Consider the following 19,704-nt stretch of genomic DNA (forward strand, 5'->3'; position numbering starts at 1 on the left):
AGATCACGGCTGATATTACTTCCATTCACGGAAATGATAGGCAAAGTCCCTTTCAAGGAAAGTCTGTTTTCTCAGCGGCCATATTTGCAACGCCTCCAGAAAGCTGTTTCAGGCATTAAAAAAACCCCAACTCCTATCTACTTGAATGGGGAATTCCTGAAATCTCAAAAAAATGCTTGCCACACTTGCATTTAAATAACATATTTCAAATCAGCAATAAAATCTGACATCGACTGTTCCATATGTTGTTTCTTATTCTCAAATAGCATTAAAAAAATGATGACTTTACCAATCAGTGATTGGCTCTTTTATTTACAGTAGAAGGCGGGACTTATTCCGCCATATTGCACATTGCACTTTCTCCCATTCAAGGTAATATGAGTGCACCATCTTTCTATATATTAAGTCTTTTGCTGCGTCCCAATTCGTGATCCGTCCTAAATAGTATTCGAAATTATAATTAGTGTGTCCCGAATCCTAGTATGTTGAAGTGAGTAGTTCAAAGATCTACTTTTAACAGTTAGAATCCAAAGTGCAGATACGTGCACACTTTAACAGCTAATATTACCCACAACCCATTGCATGTTGGACGTGGATTCGATTAGAACTACAAACATGAATAAAAGGTGTTAAAAACTACAAACATGGTAGATGAGTGAGTCTGATGGTTAAGTAGAGACGTTTAGATAAAGGGGTGTGAGTGAATAATAATTATTATCTAACCTGACATTGTGAACTTTTCTAAAGATACGTTTAGCCATTAACTTGGAACGTAGCATTTGTGATGCGTCAAGTCGAGTGCATTGCATTGTGGGATATAGTTTTCAATGCAGCTGCTCATTGTGTCATATATACTAGGTCATCTGGGTGTTGCATATAGAAAAATCACATTCACAACAACTGTGCACAGTATGTGTGCATATTATAGCATGCTATTCCAAACATAGCTGGACTGGACAATGATAGCACTGGCTTTTTAACGCAGCAGAAGTGTAGAAGAGATAAACAGACGGCCAAGATTTGTTTTTCTTGACAGCTTACTACCTAAACTAAATTGCATTAGCCAGATTCCTCTCCAAAAATAGACTTGATTTTATTATTCGGTGTTCTGAGTGTAGCTCTACTGTTAGTACACTTTTCAAGACTCAAGATGAATGTCAGTACATCATGAAATTATGAGAATGTTGTTTGATTTAATAAATCTGGACTGTGTCCGGCTTGCATATTAAATTATAAGACATATCGAAATACAGTGAAAAGCAATAAAAAATAAAGTAGATCATCTTTAATGAAACGTGAAAAAGCTGGCTGCTGGTTTATCAAGCGTTGTGCCAAACTAATCTGATTGATGTCTGTTAATTCCTCGGAAAACCGCCTAAGATGAGGTTTAATTTGCAGTGGAAGTCTTGCCAGAGTCGGTCATGATGGGACGAGAAACATTAGCCGTTAAGCTCAAGGATTCATCTCCGCAGGACACCACCAGCACAAATGTAGGTCAGAAAACTAGTGTATGTGTGTGTGAGAGAGACAGCTCACTGTTACACACTTGGCACTGGCCATTTGAGATGTAATAAACATCATGACTGCATGTTCATATGATGCATGCACTTGCATACAAAATATATACGCCTTTTGAGATGAGTGAGTAAATGACGACAGTATTTTCATGTTTTACGTGAACTATCTCTTTAAGAGGACCATCATGAGACAGTCTTCATGGTCTACGGCTGTTTTGACTCTCACACCATGATTCCAGATCATCTGTCTGGACTTGCCCACATGCCGACCTCTCAAAGGAAAAGCGGTCCGACTTCACACTAAGGTCTTTATTACTGTGAAAGAAAAACAGGGCTTGTTTGGTTGCACTGACATCAACTTTGGAGGCAATAAAATGACCTCATGATATTCAAAAAGTCCATGAGGCCTGTGCTTATCATGAAGTTTTTATATTGCCTGTCGACGTGAACTTTGTCCACATTATCAAAGCTTATGGTTTCTGTTTATGCACATGCAAATTCAGTACTGTCCCTGTGATTGTCGACAACCACCTCAACATTTAGTTTTTTGGCATCATTACTTTAAGGTGTTCAGTGATTATATTATCACATGCATCATTCATTCACTTGCCTTCATCAGTTTTTTATGTCATACAATGTTTTAAATGCACTAAACAAGACCAAATCAATCAGGTCCACCGGAGTACAACATGCACTAGCATTCAGAAGTGGGATTACTAAGATTTATTAATGTTTTTGAAAGAGTCTCTTCTGCTCACCAAGGCTGCATTTATGTGATCTGAAATACAGTAATATTGTGAAATATTATTACAATGTAAAATAACGGTTTTCTATGTGAATATATTGTAAAATGTAATTTATTCCTGTGATCAAAGCTGAATTTTCAGCATCATTACTCCAGTCTTCAGAGTCACATGATGCTTCAGAAATCAGTATAATATGATGATTTGATGCTCAAGAAACATTTATGATAATGATCAATGTTGAAAACAGTTGTGCTGCTTCATTTTTTTGTGGAAATAAATCTTACCAACCCTAAACTTTTGAACCAGCGTATATAATTCACCACTTATTTTATGTCTCAGCTATACATTTTTGTCTTAAAACAATACAGTTTGGGATTAATGACTATAAACGAGTGAATCTCATGAAAAACATGATGCTGGTGTACATTTTCCTTTTTACAGAGCCACTAAATGAGAATCCAAATTGAAAATAATGAAAATTAAACGCACAAAAAAATGTCTGGATGCATTAAAACAATGAGAATTTAATGGGTAAAAGTGCACAAATTATAACTGTCATAGAAACAGGCTTGATTTTCTTTACACAAAACATACTTTTTTCTTTTGATTTTGGGGTGGTTTATATTCTGTCATGACAACTCGGGAGTGTTTGGCATGATAATGATTACGATGTTTGATATTGGTCTGGGTGGAATAGATCTGCTACACTTCTGCTGTTGTTATTGCTGCTGTAGAGCAAGTACGGGACTCGCTACTGCCAGTACACACACGACACGCTGCTGTGAGCAAGTAAGACATGCTGCTGCTGTACAATATAACATACATGAATTACCCGTAGCAGATCTATACAGGTGGAGCTAAGGAAGGTGAAGGGTTTCTGAAAGCACACTGCAACTGCTACAGCAAACTTCTGAAAGTATTTGAGGGCTGAGCTGCGAGCTCATTGGCTACTGACACAGCAGGAACCCAATCAGCTGTGCCCTATAAAGAATGATATGATTGCGAGCAGATTGAGTTAAGGACCAATCAGCCTGTGCCATCTAGAGTTTCATGACAGAACTTTGTATATAGCAGGTCCATGAATGTGATCCTCTCTGAAGGTGCGTTTGCATGCGTGCAATACTCACTGGTGACGCTGTTATAGCTACTGATGGATGACGTTATAGGTGGAGTCTCGTCGGAGTCCGTATCGTCGTCCTGGGAGCAGCCGGCCTGGATGGCCCTCAGGTAACTGTGGCTTCGAGACCGGAAGCAGGTCGGTGTGGGCAGATCCAAGGCCTCCACCGTGTGAGAGTCCACCTGCCCGTACGCCGCGTGTCCCCCGTAGCCCTGCTCCACCTGAAACGACACATGAAGGTTGAATCGACCCTCGTAAAGGATGCGTGCCTCGCATGGGGAGAGATGGGTACGCCACTTTAACGTGGACCGAGCGGACATGAAGAGGAAAAGGCTCTAAATCCAACAGCAGATGTCCATGCTTTAGTGAATCTTGAGTGGTTTCCATTAAAGGGTTAGTTCACCCAAAAATGAAAATTATGTCATTAATGACTCACCCTCATGTCGTTTCAAGCCCGTAAGACCTCCGTTCATTTTGGGTGAACTAACCCTTTAAGGTAAGTCTATGCAACAAATGTGCCATTAAATGAGAAAAATGTATTCCTTTCAAAGTTGCACTGGTCCTTGTCTGTTGATGAGAACTATTTTTTATAAAATGCTAGTAATTTAGATAACTTTTCACCAAAATATTCAGATTTAGAAAACTCCCATAAAACTGGGAAAACTGTAAAAAAAAAAATAAAAAAAAAAATTGTATCTGTCTATTACATTTTTTTAATTCATTTTTTTATTATATTTTAATAAAATAATTATAATTTAAATATTTCTAATGTTTATATTTTAATTTATTATATAATATAATATGCCTTGCGAAACTTAAGAAGGACACACAAATTATTTACAAAGGGATTTGCTTTTCTAAGCTGATCTTTGTGGCACTGCCAGTGTAGGATGTCTTAAACCTGAAATATAATAGTCCTCTCTTTTTCTCTCCAAATCCATCAGGAAGAAAGAGTCAATGAGTCCTTCTGTGCTTCAAATGACCTTTAAGTCTTTCCAAACTATCCTGCAACCAAAACACAATCACGGATCAAACTCTCTCGAAGGAAAAGCGGCGGTAGTGTGCAAGCCTGCATGAGCCGTTCAGATGTTGAAGAGTAAAGAGAGAGTTTGTGTTTGTTCATCCAGCATGTGACACTTTCCACAGGGACACAGCAGATTTGTGTGTGTTTGTCAAGAATAAACCTGACAATTAAAGGCAAACAAATAGACAGAAATACCAAACTGCAGTAACTGAAAAAATAAGTGAAAAAGCTCATTGAATTAAAAAAAGAAATCCCAAGATAATTCCTAGGATTTTTTTTCTTGACTTCTTTCCCTTTGATTCACGCAATTACTCTCCGACAGCGTTCTTCCAATCTCAGAAACAACTTCTCCATGAAGCATCCATCAGTCTTCACAATAATCCCAGCAGGCAAAGTAGATCTTCAGAAAAAATCAATTCTCTTTCCTCTTTAGAAATCAACAACATTTCAAGCCCTCGACTGGCTTCACTGGTCCTGATGTCTTCATCAGCATACTGAGAGGGAATGTAGGCGAACACCCAAGTATCTCCTCCCGATAACATGCCCTCAAACTGATTTCCCACCCTCCACGTCTCCTTAAACTAGCTTTAGGATGTCTTACAGCATTTTTAATCTGAGGTCGAGTGAACAGCAAAACCTCTCTGACACATTTCAGCATTTGCTCTGAGTCTGCGATGTGGAACACATAACGGCGTGATTTACAAGACTAAACAGAAATAGACTTTTACATCCTCTGAAGAAAGTGTGAGCAAAACTCTCTGATAAGATGATTGGTTGCTGTGGGTGGCTGTTAGGGTGTTTTGGTTGCTATGTGGTTACTAGGCTGTTATTGTTGCTAGGGTGTTCTGGGGTTGCCACTGTATGTGGTTACTAGAATGTTCTAGGGGTTGCTATGGTGTTGCCATGTGGTTATTAGAGTGTTACAGGGATTGCTAGGGTATTGCAATGTTGTTCGGGGGTTGCTTTGTAGTTAACAGAATGTTCTAGGGGTTGCTATGGTGTTGCAATGTGGTTATTAGAGTGTTATAGGGATTGCTAGGGTATTGCAGTGTTGTTCGGGGGTTGCTTTGTAGTTACTAGGATGTTCAGTGGGTTGCTATGGTGATTTTTTTTTTTTTATGTGGTTTCTAGGGTGTTCTGGGGGTTGCTATGATTTTAGTACTGTATGTCGTTACTAGAATGTTATGGGGGTTTCTATGGTATTAACATGTGGTTACTAGGGTGTTATAGGGGTTGCTACTGTAAGAATGTTCTGGGAGTGATATGGTTCCATGGTACACATGTTTGCTGTTCTGTGGTTTTCTATGTGGTTACTAGGGGGTTCTGGTGGTTGCTATGGTGTTACCATGTGGTTATTAGGGTGTTATAGGGGTTGCTAGGGTGTTGCTATGTGGTTTTAAGTTTGTTCAGGGAGTTGGAATGTAGTTACTAGGGCATTCTGGCCTGGGGGTTGCCATGGTGCTGCTATATGTTTGCTATGATGTTCTGTGGATTGTTATATGGTTGCTAGGGTGTTGCAGGTCACTAGGTATGGGCTGGATCCCTCCTTCAATTTAAGTTCTGTTTCTTTTATGATAATGTGCACCAGTTAATTAAACTAAGTATTAAAAACTACAATGTACTTTAAGTATTAGCAATAATAACAATGATGCATTAATGATTTGCAATAAATGAAAGGATGTCTGTGACCTGTCTCATGGTAGACCCTCGTCCCAGCGTGGAGCAGCGCTGACCGAACCCCCCATCAGTGTCCCAGTTCTGCAGACCCACTTCCCCTGATGTCATCAAACAGTCCAGGTTATCCAGGCTGCGATTGGTGGGGACCTCGCATAGAGGCGGCATACAGCTGAGAGGAACGCAAACACAAGAGCATCAGATCACAATGCATTCTACAGTAAACCTTTGCTTATGCTACTTAGCCAATAACGTGACTTTATTTTTTAGTAGCGTCATAGGCGAGGTGAGAGAGAGCCAGGTGCAGGACGTTAGGAACTAAATAAAAAATAAAAAATAAAGAAAGTTTGGTGAGGATTCAGCCAGGATTCTAGTGGAGGTGGACGTCGTGCACCGGGGTGTTTCGTGGGGAACGTGTTTTTAGCGTATAGAGTGAGAATGTGTCACGTGATCAGGTCGTGCATCGGGGTGTTTCGTGGGGAACGTGTTTTTAGCGTATAGAGTGACAATGTGTCACGTGATCAGGTCGTGCATCGGGGGGTTTCGTGGGGAACGTGTTTTTAGTGTATAGAGGTAGAATGTGTCACGTGATCAGGTGGAGGCGGGGCTTAAACACTGACCTGTGCAGGTGTGGCACTGATGTGGCGCTCTGCAGAGGAGACCAAACCACTCCAAACCGACAGGGACTCTGTCTGCTAGTATAGGAAGGGTGGGCCGTTACATGGAAGACTGATGTTTGTTTCTAAGGTTCATCAACACTGGCTCGACTGATTATTGTTATGAAAAAACGCTAGTATGTGAAACAGTAAATAGAAACGCCATCGTTTCCCAAATGTTCGTTAGGGTTTGAACTTTTATTAACCAGTGAATTTGCATGACTTTTCCAGTTGTCCGTGAACTATTTTATATGATTAAGGAATTTTTTAATTCATGTATTGAATTTTTTTTTTCAACGTACCACTTTTGAAATGCCAATAAAAATTGTTCAAATATTATATATATAATTAATATTTATTCAAATTCTGACATATATTTCTAACAAATATTTGTATGTATTATAATATTTACAATATATATTGTATATCACTATACAAATTTACATATATACGGTACATATACACATTACATATGACTATACATATTTACTTTGATTATTTATGAATTTATTATTATACAGATATTTGTAAAAAAATAAATAAAAAAATGTCAGTTTTATATGTCTCCTTAAAGGTAGCAAAGTAGATCAAAATTAATCAATTTTAATAAAAATAAAAAACAGTAAAAAAACAGGATTCCAGAAATTTTAAGAGGCAAATGTTTTTCTGGTTTCCACTCAATTTGCATGACTTTTCCAGTCTTCCGTGATTTGCTGGATAAGGATTAAAATTAAATATTTTTTTTTAAATATATTTTATTTAAAATTTCTATACAAATTAAATTAATTTATTCTAGTAGTTTTAATTTATTTTAAATCATGTGTAAGTTTGCTGAGGCCTGTGTTTACTGTGTTTGAAATTGAATACATGCATAATGTGTAGTACGTAGTGTATAGTTTACTATACTTCATATGTAGTGTATTCTATATCACTATACTTAGAACAAATAGTATGCATCATGTTCACAGTCAGCATTATGCAGCGTGCATGTTAATCCAGTGAGTGGCATTTCTAATGGAAGTTTGATACAAAACTCTTTGCAGTTTGATATTACTTCAAAAAGAGCCTCAATTTGCCCTCCTTTTAATCACACCATCTAGGAGGAACAATCAAGATATTAAAGAGATATTAAAAACTTTGTAGTTTTTGTTGACCGTGGATAAAGTGAGTCTTGTTTAATGAGAATCATCCTATGGTTGAACACTTCAGATATGAAGCTTTATAGTTCCTAATCAACATGCTGCCATCTGCTGGACACAGGGAATATGTTCCTGATAGCATCAATGATCAAATGTTCAATTTAGGACATTTGATTAAGATGAGGCACTAAATAATGCTCCGTATGTGATGGGCATTAGCAATTATCACAGAGAGAATCACATTTAAAGTTTAAAGTCATCATGCGTGCATGTGGAGCCTTGTGTTTGTCTGGAGATGTGTTTGATTGCATTGAGTGTGTGCATGTTGTAATTTCTCATAATATCTAGAGATTATGAAGATATTTGATGTTGAGTTTTCTTGCTGTCTGAAACATAAAATAGATGGTGTTTTGCAATGTTGTGTGGCACAATCTGGCTAATTTCTTGAATTTTGTGTCAAGCTAAGTGAACGACACGAGTCTCAAGTTAAATTTAGTGGGTAATGTATGTGTTTTCTGTGACGATAGACTTCACAGAAGTTAGTGACAAAACGTCATGACATCCAGAAACATTCTCAAATAAAATATTACTAAATTATACTATATATATATATATATATATATATAAATAAATAATACTAAAATAACACTAGACTAATTAAGCTATTCTAAACTGTTTTTATAAGATTCATGTAATTTACATGTAGTTAAACTAAAGGTACCCTTTTGAAAAAGTAGCATCTAACATAAGGATATATGATATTATACAGTGATATATGCAAAAGGCTAATTAGCTTTGGCATATTTCAATTTTGTCTATTCATCAATGCAAATTTACTGCAACTGCTGCTATGCAGATTTAATAGGATGTGGATACAAGTTATTATTATTGCATTTACTTAATAAAGTTATATTAATTAATTGTGTATTTATTATATGAATGATTAATATACTTCTGCATTTGTATAAATAAGGCTGTTCTATTTATTTATTTTTGCCCAATATAAGGTTGTGAGGATTTGTGTAAAGTTTATATAACCTAATGTTGAGTGTTATTATTTTTATGAGTTGTACTCTATTCACAGATCGGATTAATTTATTTATTACAGTTTTTCACTTCTGAAAAGTGAAAAGTTAATACAAATTGAATTTGACTGTTCTTATTTACAGCAGTGAATAAATGCCATTAAAAGATAATAATGTATCACCGTTTATTGCTGATTTTAAAGCTTACTGAACTTTAAATTATTGGATATCTACAGTTTTATAAACACAACATTAGATTGGCCCCTCTGTATAGATTGGCCCCTTAACTGTGGCCCCTCTTGTGTTAAAAAAACCCGAGATGGTCCTCACTGCAGAACACGAAATCCAGGGGGAGGAGTTGGATCCAGATCCAACTCCTCCTACCTTACATATACCTAAACCTACCCATCTCCACCCCCTGATCCCTAAACCCACCCCTAAACCTACCCATCTCCACCCCCTGATCCCTATACCCACCGCCAAAACCTACCCATCTCCACCCCCTGATCCCTAAACCCACCCCTAAACCTACCCATCTCCACCCCCTGATCCCTATACCCACCGCCAAAACCTACCCATCTCCACCCCCTGATCCCTAAACCCACCGCCAAAACCTACCCATCTCCACCCCCTGATCCCTATACCCACCGCCAAAACCTACCCATCTCCACCCCCTGATCCCTAAACCCACCGCCAAAACCTACCCATCTCCACGCCCTGATCCCTATACCCACCGCCAAAACCTACCCATCACCACCCCCTGATCCCTATACCCACCGCCAAAACCTACACATCTCCACGCCCTGATCCCTAAACCCACCGCCAAAACCTACCCATCTCCACGCCCTGATCCCTAAACCCACCGCCAAAACCTACCCATCTCCACCCCCTGATCCCTAAACCCACCGCCAAAACCTACCCATCTCCACCCCCTGATCCCTAAACCCACCGCCAAAACCTACCCATCTCCACCCCCTGATCCCTATACCCACCGCCAAAACCTACCCATCTCCACCCCCTGATCCCTAAACCCACCGCCAAAACCTACCCATCTCCACCCCCTGATCCCTAAACCCACCGCCAAAACCTACCCATCTCCACCCCCTGATCCCTAAACCCACCGCCAAAACCTACCCATCTCCACGCCCTGATCCCTAAACCCACCGCCAAAACCTACCCATCTCCACCCCCTGATCCCTAAACCCACCGCCAAAACCTACCCATCTCCACCCCCTGATCCCTATACCCACCGCCAAAACCTACCCATCTCCACCCCCTGATCCCTAAACCCACCGCCAAAACCTACCAATCTCCACCCCCTGATCCCTAAACCCACCGCCAAAACCTACCCATCTCCACCCCCTGATCCCTAAACCCACCGCCAAAACCTACCCATCTCCACCCCCTGATCCCTAAACCCACCGCCAAAACCTACCCATCTCCACGCCCTGATCCCTAAACCCACCGCCAAAACCTACCAATCTCCACCCCCTGATCCCTAAACCCACCGCCAAAACCTACCCATCTCCACCCCCTGATCCCTAAACCCACCGCCAAAACCTACCCATCTCCACCCCCTGATCCCTAAACCCACCGCCAAAACCTACCCATCTCCACCCCCTGATCCCTAAACCCACCGCCAAAACCTACCCATCTCCACCTCCTGGTCCCTAAACCCACGCCAAAACCTACCCATCTCCACCCCCTGATCCCTATACCCACCGCCAAAACCTACCCATCTCCACCCCCTGATCCCTAAACCCACCGCCAAAACCTACCCATCTCCACCCCCTGATCCCTATACCCACCGCCAAAACCTACCCATCTCCACCCCCTGATCCCTAAACCCACCGCCAAAACCTACCCATCTCCACCCCCTGATCCCTAAACCCACCGCCAAAACCTACCAATCTCCACCCCTTAGATCTGGATCCAACTCCGCCCCCTGGATCTCGTGTACTGCAGTGAGGTGCTACTGAAAAACCCTAGAATCACCCTGTGATGGGTTTTTAATAGATAAGATAGTAAACTGTATTTTAAACTAACCATAAGTCTAACATCTAAACCTTACTACTCCTTTAGGCCTAACATTCTAACACTCGAACAAAATGTACTCTGAATATTGTTGGTGTCCATTTTGGTATCCAAAAATTCTGAGATGCGGACCAGACTATATAAGAAATAAACTGTCTAGAATAGTCTCATGACATGTTGAGTCAACTGAACTTCTAACCATTTTAAAAAAAAATGATGATTTGAGATCGAAATTTGCTCTGCCAGTAACAGAGGGTGAAATGGGGGCTTGTTTTTGCAAAGATTTTAACCTGACATGAGTTTAGTCACATTGATCATACTGTTATGTCTGTCTTTATCCTATAAAACCTGATGTATTTTTCTTTTTAGGAGAGATTTCTGAGAAATGCTTGAGAACTCTCCTAGCCATGATTAAAAGCATTTGAAGGACATTTACTGAAGTCTGCCTGGTTTGGGAACTCAGCCGACGTCGATGAGGAGACGCGCTAGAGTATAAATATTATTGAACCGGGACGTCGATTATAGACGAGACCCAGGTAGACTTAAAGGGTTAATTCACCCAAAAATGAAAATTCTGTCAGTAATTACTCTCCCTCATGTTGTTCCAACCCCGTAAGACTTTCGTTCATCTTCGGAACACAAATTAAGATATTTTTGATGAAACCTGAGAGCTGTCTCACTCCTTCATAGGCTTCTCTGTAATTGAAACTTGCCGGACCATAAAAGTTAGTAAAGACATTCTTAAAATAGTCCAAGTGACTACAGTGGCTCAACCTTAAGTTTATCAAGCGACGAGAATACTTTTTGTGCGCAAAAAAACAAATAAAAATAACGACTTTATTCAACTCTTCATTTTCTTCTCTGTGTTCCTCTGAGTGAGTTCACGTAGTGTAACAGCGCAGCGCTTCTGGATTGTACGTAAGAACGTATTTTTTGCGCACAAAAAGTATTCTCGTCGCTTGATAAACTCAAAGTTGAGCCACTGTAGTCACTTGGACTATTTTAACAATGTCTTTACTAACTTTCTGGACCGGCAGAATGAAATTGCCTTGCAGCCTATGGAGGAGTGATCAGCTCTCAGATTTAATCAAAAATATCTTAGTTTGTGTTCTGAAGATGAACGAAAGTCTTACGGGGCTGGAACAACATGAGGGAGAGTAATTACTGACAGAATGTTCATTTTTGGGTGAACTAACCCTTTAAGTCAGGTGTGAAAGAAGACAAATGCTCCCTCACCCCTGATGTTGTGTTTGCTGCGGGACTCACCTGCGGGGCGGTAGGGGCGGCTGCTGCTCGCTGAGGGACTGCTGGGTGGCCTTCAGGTAACTCTGTCGTCGAGCTGCGGTCTTGGGTGAGGGTTTGGGTGAAGGGGGTCCGTCTGAGTCCTCGCTGTCCTCCACGTCTCCCATGGCTTTAACGTAACTGCCGCTGCGCATGCGTCTGCACGGGATCTCTCCTGCTTTACCCAGCGTCCCGCTCCACTCACCTCCAGGCACCTGCCAAAACACTTACTGTTACAATACACACAATCTGCATCTGGGTCAAAGATCTCAATTAAAACTTTTTGAAATAAAGCATAAAATGCAGGTGACAAGCTCTTTTCATTCATGCTGGTTTTACTGTTGAAATGTCATCCAGAATGACAACAAATATTATTAAAAATTATTTTTTTACCGTTTTAGTTCGAATATTAATTGATATTTGTGACAAATATTTGTATTTATTATTAATAAGTATAGAAATATTTTTATTTATTATTACTATTGCACTTTGTGTATTTATTATCATACAAATATTTGTAAATATTGAAAAACTCTGCTCAAATATTAATCATATATTTTTACAAATAGGTATTATTATTATTTTATGCATAAGATGTTTTTTCAACATAACACTTGAAATGCCATTCATATGTTCAATTATTGTTCAAATATTGTTGTTATATGTAAAATCAAATACTGGTTAAAAATGTATATATATTTCTAATATACATATTCTAATAAATATGTATCTATTATTATTAAAATATTTGTATTTATTATTATTGGACTTATCACACACATATATGTTCTGTTTTTTAAATGCTATTCAAAACGACCACAAATTATTATCAAGTATATTTTTTATTGCATTTACTATTATACATGTATTTATTATTATGCAAATATTTGTAAGTATATATACCATTAACATTTAAAAAAATGTTTAAATGAATAATATATTTTTAACAGTAATACATGATTATTATTTTTTTAAATGTTAACCTCGCTGTTAACAATTAAAAATATATATAAAGTATAATAAAAATGAAATAAAGTGCTTATCTGGCATTATAATCAATGTTATAATTCAAAAACACCCTATTATGAAATCTTGTATGTCTTATCCTAGTAACATTTGCCTCAAATATCAAGAAATCCATCTTTCTATTTCTCCATTTTTCGTGCACTTAAAAGAGTTAGTTCACCCAAAAATGAAAATTCTGTCATTTCGTTCCAAACCCGTAAGACATTCGTTCATCTTCTGAACACAAATGAAGATATTTTTAATTAGTTCTGAGAGATTTCTGAGCCTCCATTAAAAGTCGGTTCACCCAAAACTCTGACGCTTCAAAAGAGATCATAAAACTAATAGATATGAATCGAGCACTTCAATCCGAGTGTTCTGAAGAGAAACAATCGCTTTATATGATTTAATTAACAGATTTAATTCAGGCTTTTATTCACATATCAGCATTGATCAGTGATTGTACATAGAGGACTCAAATATGGTAAACAGAACCGTACTTACTTGACGACAAAAGTCTTACAGGTTTGGAATGAGTAAACGATGAGAGAATTCTCATTTTGGGGTGTACTATTCCTTAAACTATTCCTCTGTGGTGTAAATCAAGCTTTTAATTTTGTTTATATGTCTATGTGGTGTTTTTAATATGCTTTAAGATAATTTTTTTAAGATAATGTATAAATTCATAATTCAACACCATTGCTGAGTATTTTCTCCTTAAAACTGCAGTGAACCAAAAACATGCTTTGAAATCGCTGGTGTTTCTGACGTCACAAACTACCTTGTAACCAATCAGATCAACGTGTGATTGTCAACCAGTGGATCTCTGAGCTGAGTGAGTGAGTGGAGGCGGGGCTCATTTGCATATTCATAGAACCGCGTATACTAAATGAGGCAAGGGTGTCGAGTTACATTCAAGCTATTTTAAGGCATGAATATTTTTTTTTTCGAGGAAAAAACTTTTAAATATGTAATTTTGGTGATTAAAGATGAATTTTAAGGGATGAAATGATTGACTACAGCCAGCCTTTAACTGTCTTTCTTTTGTTCCTGCATGTCACCTGTAGGAAGTTGCAGGTCACCATCTCCTGTCCGTGGCAGGACTTGGACTTGAGCAGGGTCTGGTTGATGGTTGCGGAGCCCTTCTGAAGCACCTGTCGGGCCTGGCTGAGGGTCAGCGTTGACCAGGAGCCTCTCTTAACCAGCACGCTGTCCCCCGTCTGGCCCCCGGCGGGCACGCTGCCCTGAGGCTTGAGGTCTCCGCTGCTCTTGGAGGATTTGAGAGTGTGCGCAGCGATGGTGTTGTAGCCTTGCGGATTCAGTCTGGGTGGCGCTTGACTGTCCGACACGGCTCTTCCCAGCGTCATCATGCTCAGAGGGTTTCGATACGCCACTGCTAGCGGCCCGGCGGCGGGTTGAGTCGGTGGATCGTCCTCTAAACCGTCATCTGAGCTCCAGAAGCCTGAGAGATTGGGCCGCGGACGCCGTTTGGTGCCTTCTGTCTTAGCGCGGTCTTTGCTTTTGCTTCGCCGGGTCGTTTTCGCCGTGTCACCAGCGGTTATGCTTCCTTTAACCGCCGATCCCTCCAGGGATTGCGACTTGGCGAAGAGTTTCTGGACGGATTGGACCAGGTTTCGGATGCGGCTGGGACTCTCGCTGCGCGGCTTTGCGCCGCGGCTGCGCCGGTGGAACTGTAACGTGCTAAACCCGTCACGCTGTAGCGGTAGGTGGCGCTCCAGCTGGTCCAGAAGGTTTGCCGGGAGCCGGTTCATCTTGGCGGCGGCCGCGGAGGAGATGGTGGCCGTGCCGCTGCTGATCATGGCCGGGGCGCCCAGTCCCAAGCCCAAACCCATGGACATGGAGGACGTGAGGGTACCAGAGCGACTGCCTGTCTGAGCCAAACAACCCTGAGGAGACAAACCATATCATCACGAAATTACGTTAAAATTATGCAGATGTACTAGACCAGGGATCAAAAACTCAGTTTAGCTTCAATCCTAATTAACCCTTTGGTGCTCTTCGCGTGTCGGTCAAAGGTGACCGAATTTGTTTTTTCTTTTTTCAATGAAATTAATGTGCTATATTTTAGTTGGATAATGTTTTTTATTTCATATTTTGTATGGTTTTATGGTACTTCATTATATGTATGCTGTATTTATAATCCATTTATTCACTTTTTGAGTATAGACCTGAAAATTTCATTTTCAACTTAAACTGTTGTAAATCTTGAAACCTTTAGAGCACAGACGTAAGTTTGATCTCATTTTAAAGATGACACTTGGCAGATTATTGCTGAAGTAAAAACAGTTCTGAAAAGTTAACTTAAAAAAAGTTACAGAATTTTACGTTTATTATATGAAAAATGTAAAATATTGTATTCAATTATATGAAATATATATTTTCAAAAACATGTTTTACTCCCAAACAAGTTATGTTAGAAATTTGAGCCTGATATCTTAAAAAAATTGCTTTCAGTAAGATTTTGTTTGGCCGCAGTACCAAAAGATTTCACCAGATTAAATTAGTCTCCCATTAATTTCCAATGTGCTCATTTTTGACTGCGAGGAGCACAAGTATGACAATTTTTTCAGGACCATTTAACCTGTTCGAATCATGTCCATGATTTTTTACCAAAACCTTTACCAAGTTCTGTACCATTCCGATGAAGTAAAATAAAAAATAAATAAAACAAATGTAAAAATTTTCGCAGACCACCAGAGGGTCATCAAGATCATCACCCTTCAGGCTTCTTTGAAAACTACAGGTGTGTTGAAGCAGGGTTGGAAATAAACTCTCAGTTTTGCACCTCTGTACTAGACATTTACTATATGTGGGTTAAAAATTGGACATTTGTAAACTGTATTAAATGCCACATGCACAATACTACAATTATTGTAAATTGGAAACTAGAGATCTATTTTGACCTTCGCAAAACATTTGTGAAAAGTCGGTAACGGGGATATTATCGCAGTTGTCAAGTGGCTGTATTATTAAATATATATAAAATAGAAAACAGTTATTTAAAATTGTAATAATATTTCAAAATTGTACTGTATTTTTCAACAAATAAATGCAGAGACTTCTTTCATGAACAAAAACATTCTCACCAACCCCAAACTTCTATACCAGTATTTTACATATTAAAGTTTTTATATAATATACAAAAACACACATACTGTATAATGTGTTTGATTGGGATCAGATGAAGATAAAGCCAGGCTATACTATACAGTGCTTCCATTAAACCAATTAGTAAATTGACCACTGACTAGTCGGTCTTAAAAATATGTACTGTAGGTTTGCACATTCCTTCTTCTAATCACTGTATTGCTGCAAATCACATCCAGTATGAACGGTCCTTAACGCAGGATCCTTTTGAAGAATGTTTTGCAACACAATCCTCATGCTAGTAGATAGATAGATACTTTATTAATACTTCTCTGGAAATTAGATTTGTTACAATAGCAGTAACGACGTTCTGGCAGGTTACGTTAGTCAAGCTCGCATCAGCTGACCCTCAGCTGATCCACGTCTATTGGAATACAACGCCTATCACTGTATACATATATAAGCTCCTTCAGTATTATCAGCAGCAATCGCGTTTCTCAGGAGCTAATTACCCTCCTCCATCCCGAGCTCCTCCTCTCGTCAGTCAGGATTTGGCATTCTGATTCCCCTTGAATCAGAATAAATTCTCGAATTATGTTGTACTTTAAAATCTTGCATTAATGATATCTGCATACATTCATGTTGGTTCTGTTCTGTTTACCCTAAGGGGGGTTATTGCTGCTCTTATTCATGCTAGGCTGCATGGATGCGCAGGGAGTTCTCGCCCAGGACAGAACCATACCGCCAATCCACACTGTTAGCTAATTCTCAATCGTATTTGACGATAGTGGTCCTGACAGAAGTAAGAACATAGGTAAAAAAATATAAGTACCTGCGTGTAGTCGCTCTGCTCCGGCTGGTTGCTGTAGTGCAGGCGTGGGAAAGTGCTGCTATTGGTCAGCTGGTTGTTTAGAGGCAACAAGCAGTCCGACTGCAGGGTCGTCGGGGGGGAAACGGGAAAATGATGGAGGTGAGGATCCAGAGTGCCATAATGGTTGACGGTGGGGCTTAGGAAGAAGGCGGCGTGGGGGTCCGGGGCCAAGGGACACAAGGGCTCCTGGGGGCCCGCGGTGGGGTCACAGGTGTCTGACAGATGTCGGCTACGATTGGCCCCTAAGCTTTTCATGGTTGCTGTGCAGGGTCCGTCCTAAAACATGCTCCCAGATGAAGAGAGACTGCGGCCCTGGAGGGCGACCCCTAGAGGACAGAGAGCGTAAACACATGTGAAGTCAGTCTCAGTTCCAATGGAATTTATTTGTCATGGGAACATGCTGAGAGTAAATTGTTATCACTATTCGTATCACTGTGCTGAAATTCAGATATGGTCATGGTCGTTTTGTTTCTGACAAACGCATTAAGCGATCAACCAATCACAACAGACTGGGCCATCTGACCAATCAGAGCAGAGTAGACCAATCACAACAGACTGATCCCTCTGACTAATCAGAGCAGAGTAGACCAATCACAACAGACTGGGTCATCTGACCAATCAGAGCAGAAGAAGCTCGCAGAAAGGTAGGGTTTAGAGAGACCGAATCCTTGATCAAACCGTTTCAGACAATGAGAAATGAGCTGATGCTGCAAAGTATATTATGAGAAAATGAAAGTAGTTTTTTTATTTTCCTTTTTTTTTTATTTACATTGGATGCATGTAAACCTGTTGTAGGAGACTCCAAAACAAAATAAAGAACCTTTAAAATAGCATAGGGACACTTTAAATTGTAGTGATATTTCATAATATAGGCTACTGTTTAACATCAAATAAAAGCATCCTTGGGGAGCAGAAGACTTTTTTTAGAAACATGAATAGCCTAAATCTTACTGATCCAAAACTTTTGAACGGTAGTGTGTGTGCAGTGATTCATCATATGATGATCAAATAATGGAGATGAGCATTACAACAACTTGGCACACATCCAGCTGTGTCATGCAGTCAAGCACACTTTTTAAACATTTATGCATTTGGCAGAGTTTTATTTATTCTGATAAATATAACACAGCACTAAACACAGCACTATACAGCACGTCAAAACTCTGCCTATGTGAGACTTAAAAGCTCAAAGCTCTGAGTGCACATCTTCAATATTTCAAAACAGAACACAGTAAATCAATGGCACATAGTGCATAAAAAAAATTGTCAAGGTTTTTATGCATGCAAATTCTTCCAAATCAAAGAATCTCATGCTCACATTCAATAAGTTTTGCAGCACAATATTCATGAAACTAGCGTCCTCGTTGTGTGCGAGTCACTCTTCCCTTCGACATTCATTCATCTCGAGCTGAATATGTGAGTCACGTGCTCGTCGGGAGCCGAATCGCACGAGACAATGACTCTGAACCGACGGAGCGCCATTCACAAAAACGCCAGCTTCTGTCGGCATGCAAAGCATCGCTGTTTTCATCTGTCATTACTGCACTCCGCAGTCGATGAGTCACGAACCTGAAAACTTCATTAGCATTCAGCCCGCAGCTGCACTCTCTCCCGCGCTCGGCGCGAGACACGCGAGCACACACGTTTGCGAGGAGAAAACTTGACAGTCATTTTTGCACAATTTGAGAGCCACCAACTGAGCTTCTGATGCCGGGCTGAAAGTAAAAAAGAAATTGCCTGTGGTGAGACGTGTTTTGTGTGGATAATGTGAAACTACAATGAGGAAAAGTCACTCCATCAACCTTCATCCAGCAACATAGTGTCGACCCACATCTGGAACGGGTGGGATCCACATGTAGTCTACCAGATGTGGCCCGGATCTGGGCCGACACTATGTTGTTGTCTGGGTCATCTGTTAAAATAAAAATGCAATCACTATAACCATCATGTCATTTGGGGTTTAAACAAGTTTTTTATTATTATTTTTTTTTTAGACAAATGTGAGCATCAAATATGATCATCAGGCTTTTAAGGAAGGTTTATTTGTTCATCTGTCAATCATCATTGCATTGCATTGTATTGGATTATAGGCTATGTGTTAAAACTATTGGCAGACAGTGACAACTGATATTTATATTTTTATTTAAGCCTGTTATGCTGTTATAGAAATCTCATAGATTTACATACAAGCAATCAGAATTTCACATTTCTTTTTGACCATAAATATCAGCATCTACATCAAATTTAAGATTTTTGTTCCGTTTGGGCCTCCGAATAAAATTGAGGTGTTTTTTTTTTCATCCACTAATGCATGAGCTCCATATTCTAATTATAAATGCCTGATGTATCAAATACTTGTCACTACTTGATACTAGTTTTATATTTCTCAGTTGTTTTTAATTCGATTATGCTGTTTGCAATGCTTCATGGGATTGTAGTTCTTTCCTTCACTAAAGCCGCTATATCTTTATATTATATTATAGTACAGTCTTTACCTTTGTATTTTT

The 19,704-nt window shown here is 39.6% G+C and overlaps 1 protein-coding gene across 1 annotated transcript in view; it reads right to left on the reverse strand.

The window, feature by feature from the left end:
- Positions 1–19,704, reverse strand: part of dlgap4a (discs, large homolog-associated protein 4a) — a 169,569-nt gene that overhangs the window by 21,432 nt on the left and 128,433 nt on the right. Inside the window, exons 3-7 of the mRNA XM_084098390.1 lie at positions 17,159–17,523; positions 14,280–15,125; positions 12,199–12,428; positions 6,094–6,250; positions 3,412–3,601 (exon numbers count right to left, since the gene is read on the reverse strand). Coding sequence (XP_083954516.1) covers positions 3,412–3,601; positions 6,094–6,250; positions 12,199–12,428; positions 14,280–15,125; positions 17,159–17,452 — 1,717 coding nt within the window. The 5' untranslated portion in view covers positions 17,453–17,523. The remainder of the gene's footprint in view (positions 1–3,411; positions 3,602–6,093; positions 6,251–12,198; positions 12,429–14,279; positions 15,126–17,158; positions 17,524–19,704) is intronic.

The sequence above is a fragment of the Abramis brama genome, assembly GCF_963993115.1.
Source record: "Abramis brama genome assembly, chromosome: 22".
In the NCBI taxonomy this organism is placed as follows: Eukaryota; Metazoa; Chordata; class Actinopteri; order Cypriniformes; family Leuciscidae; genus Abramis; species Abramis brama.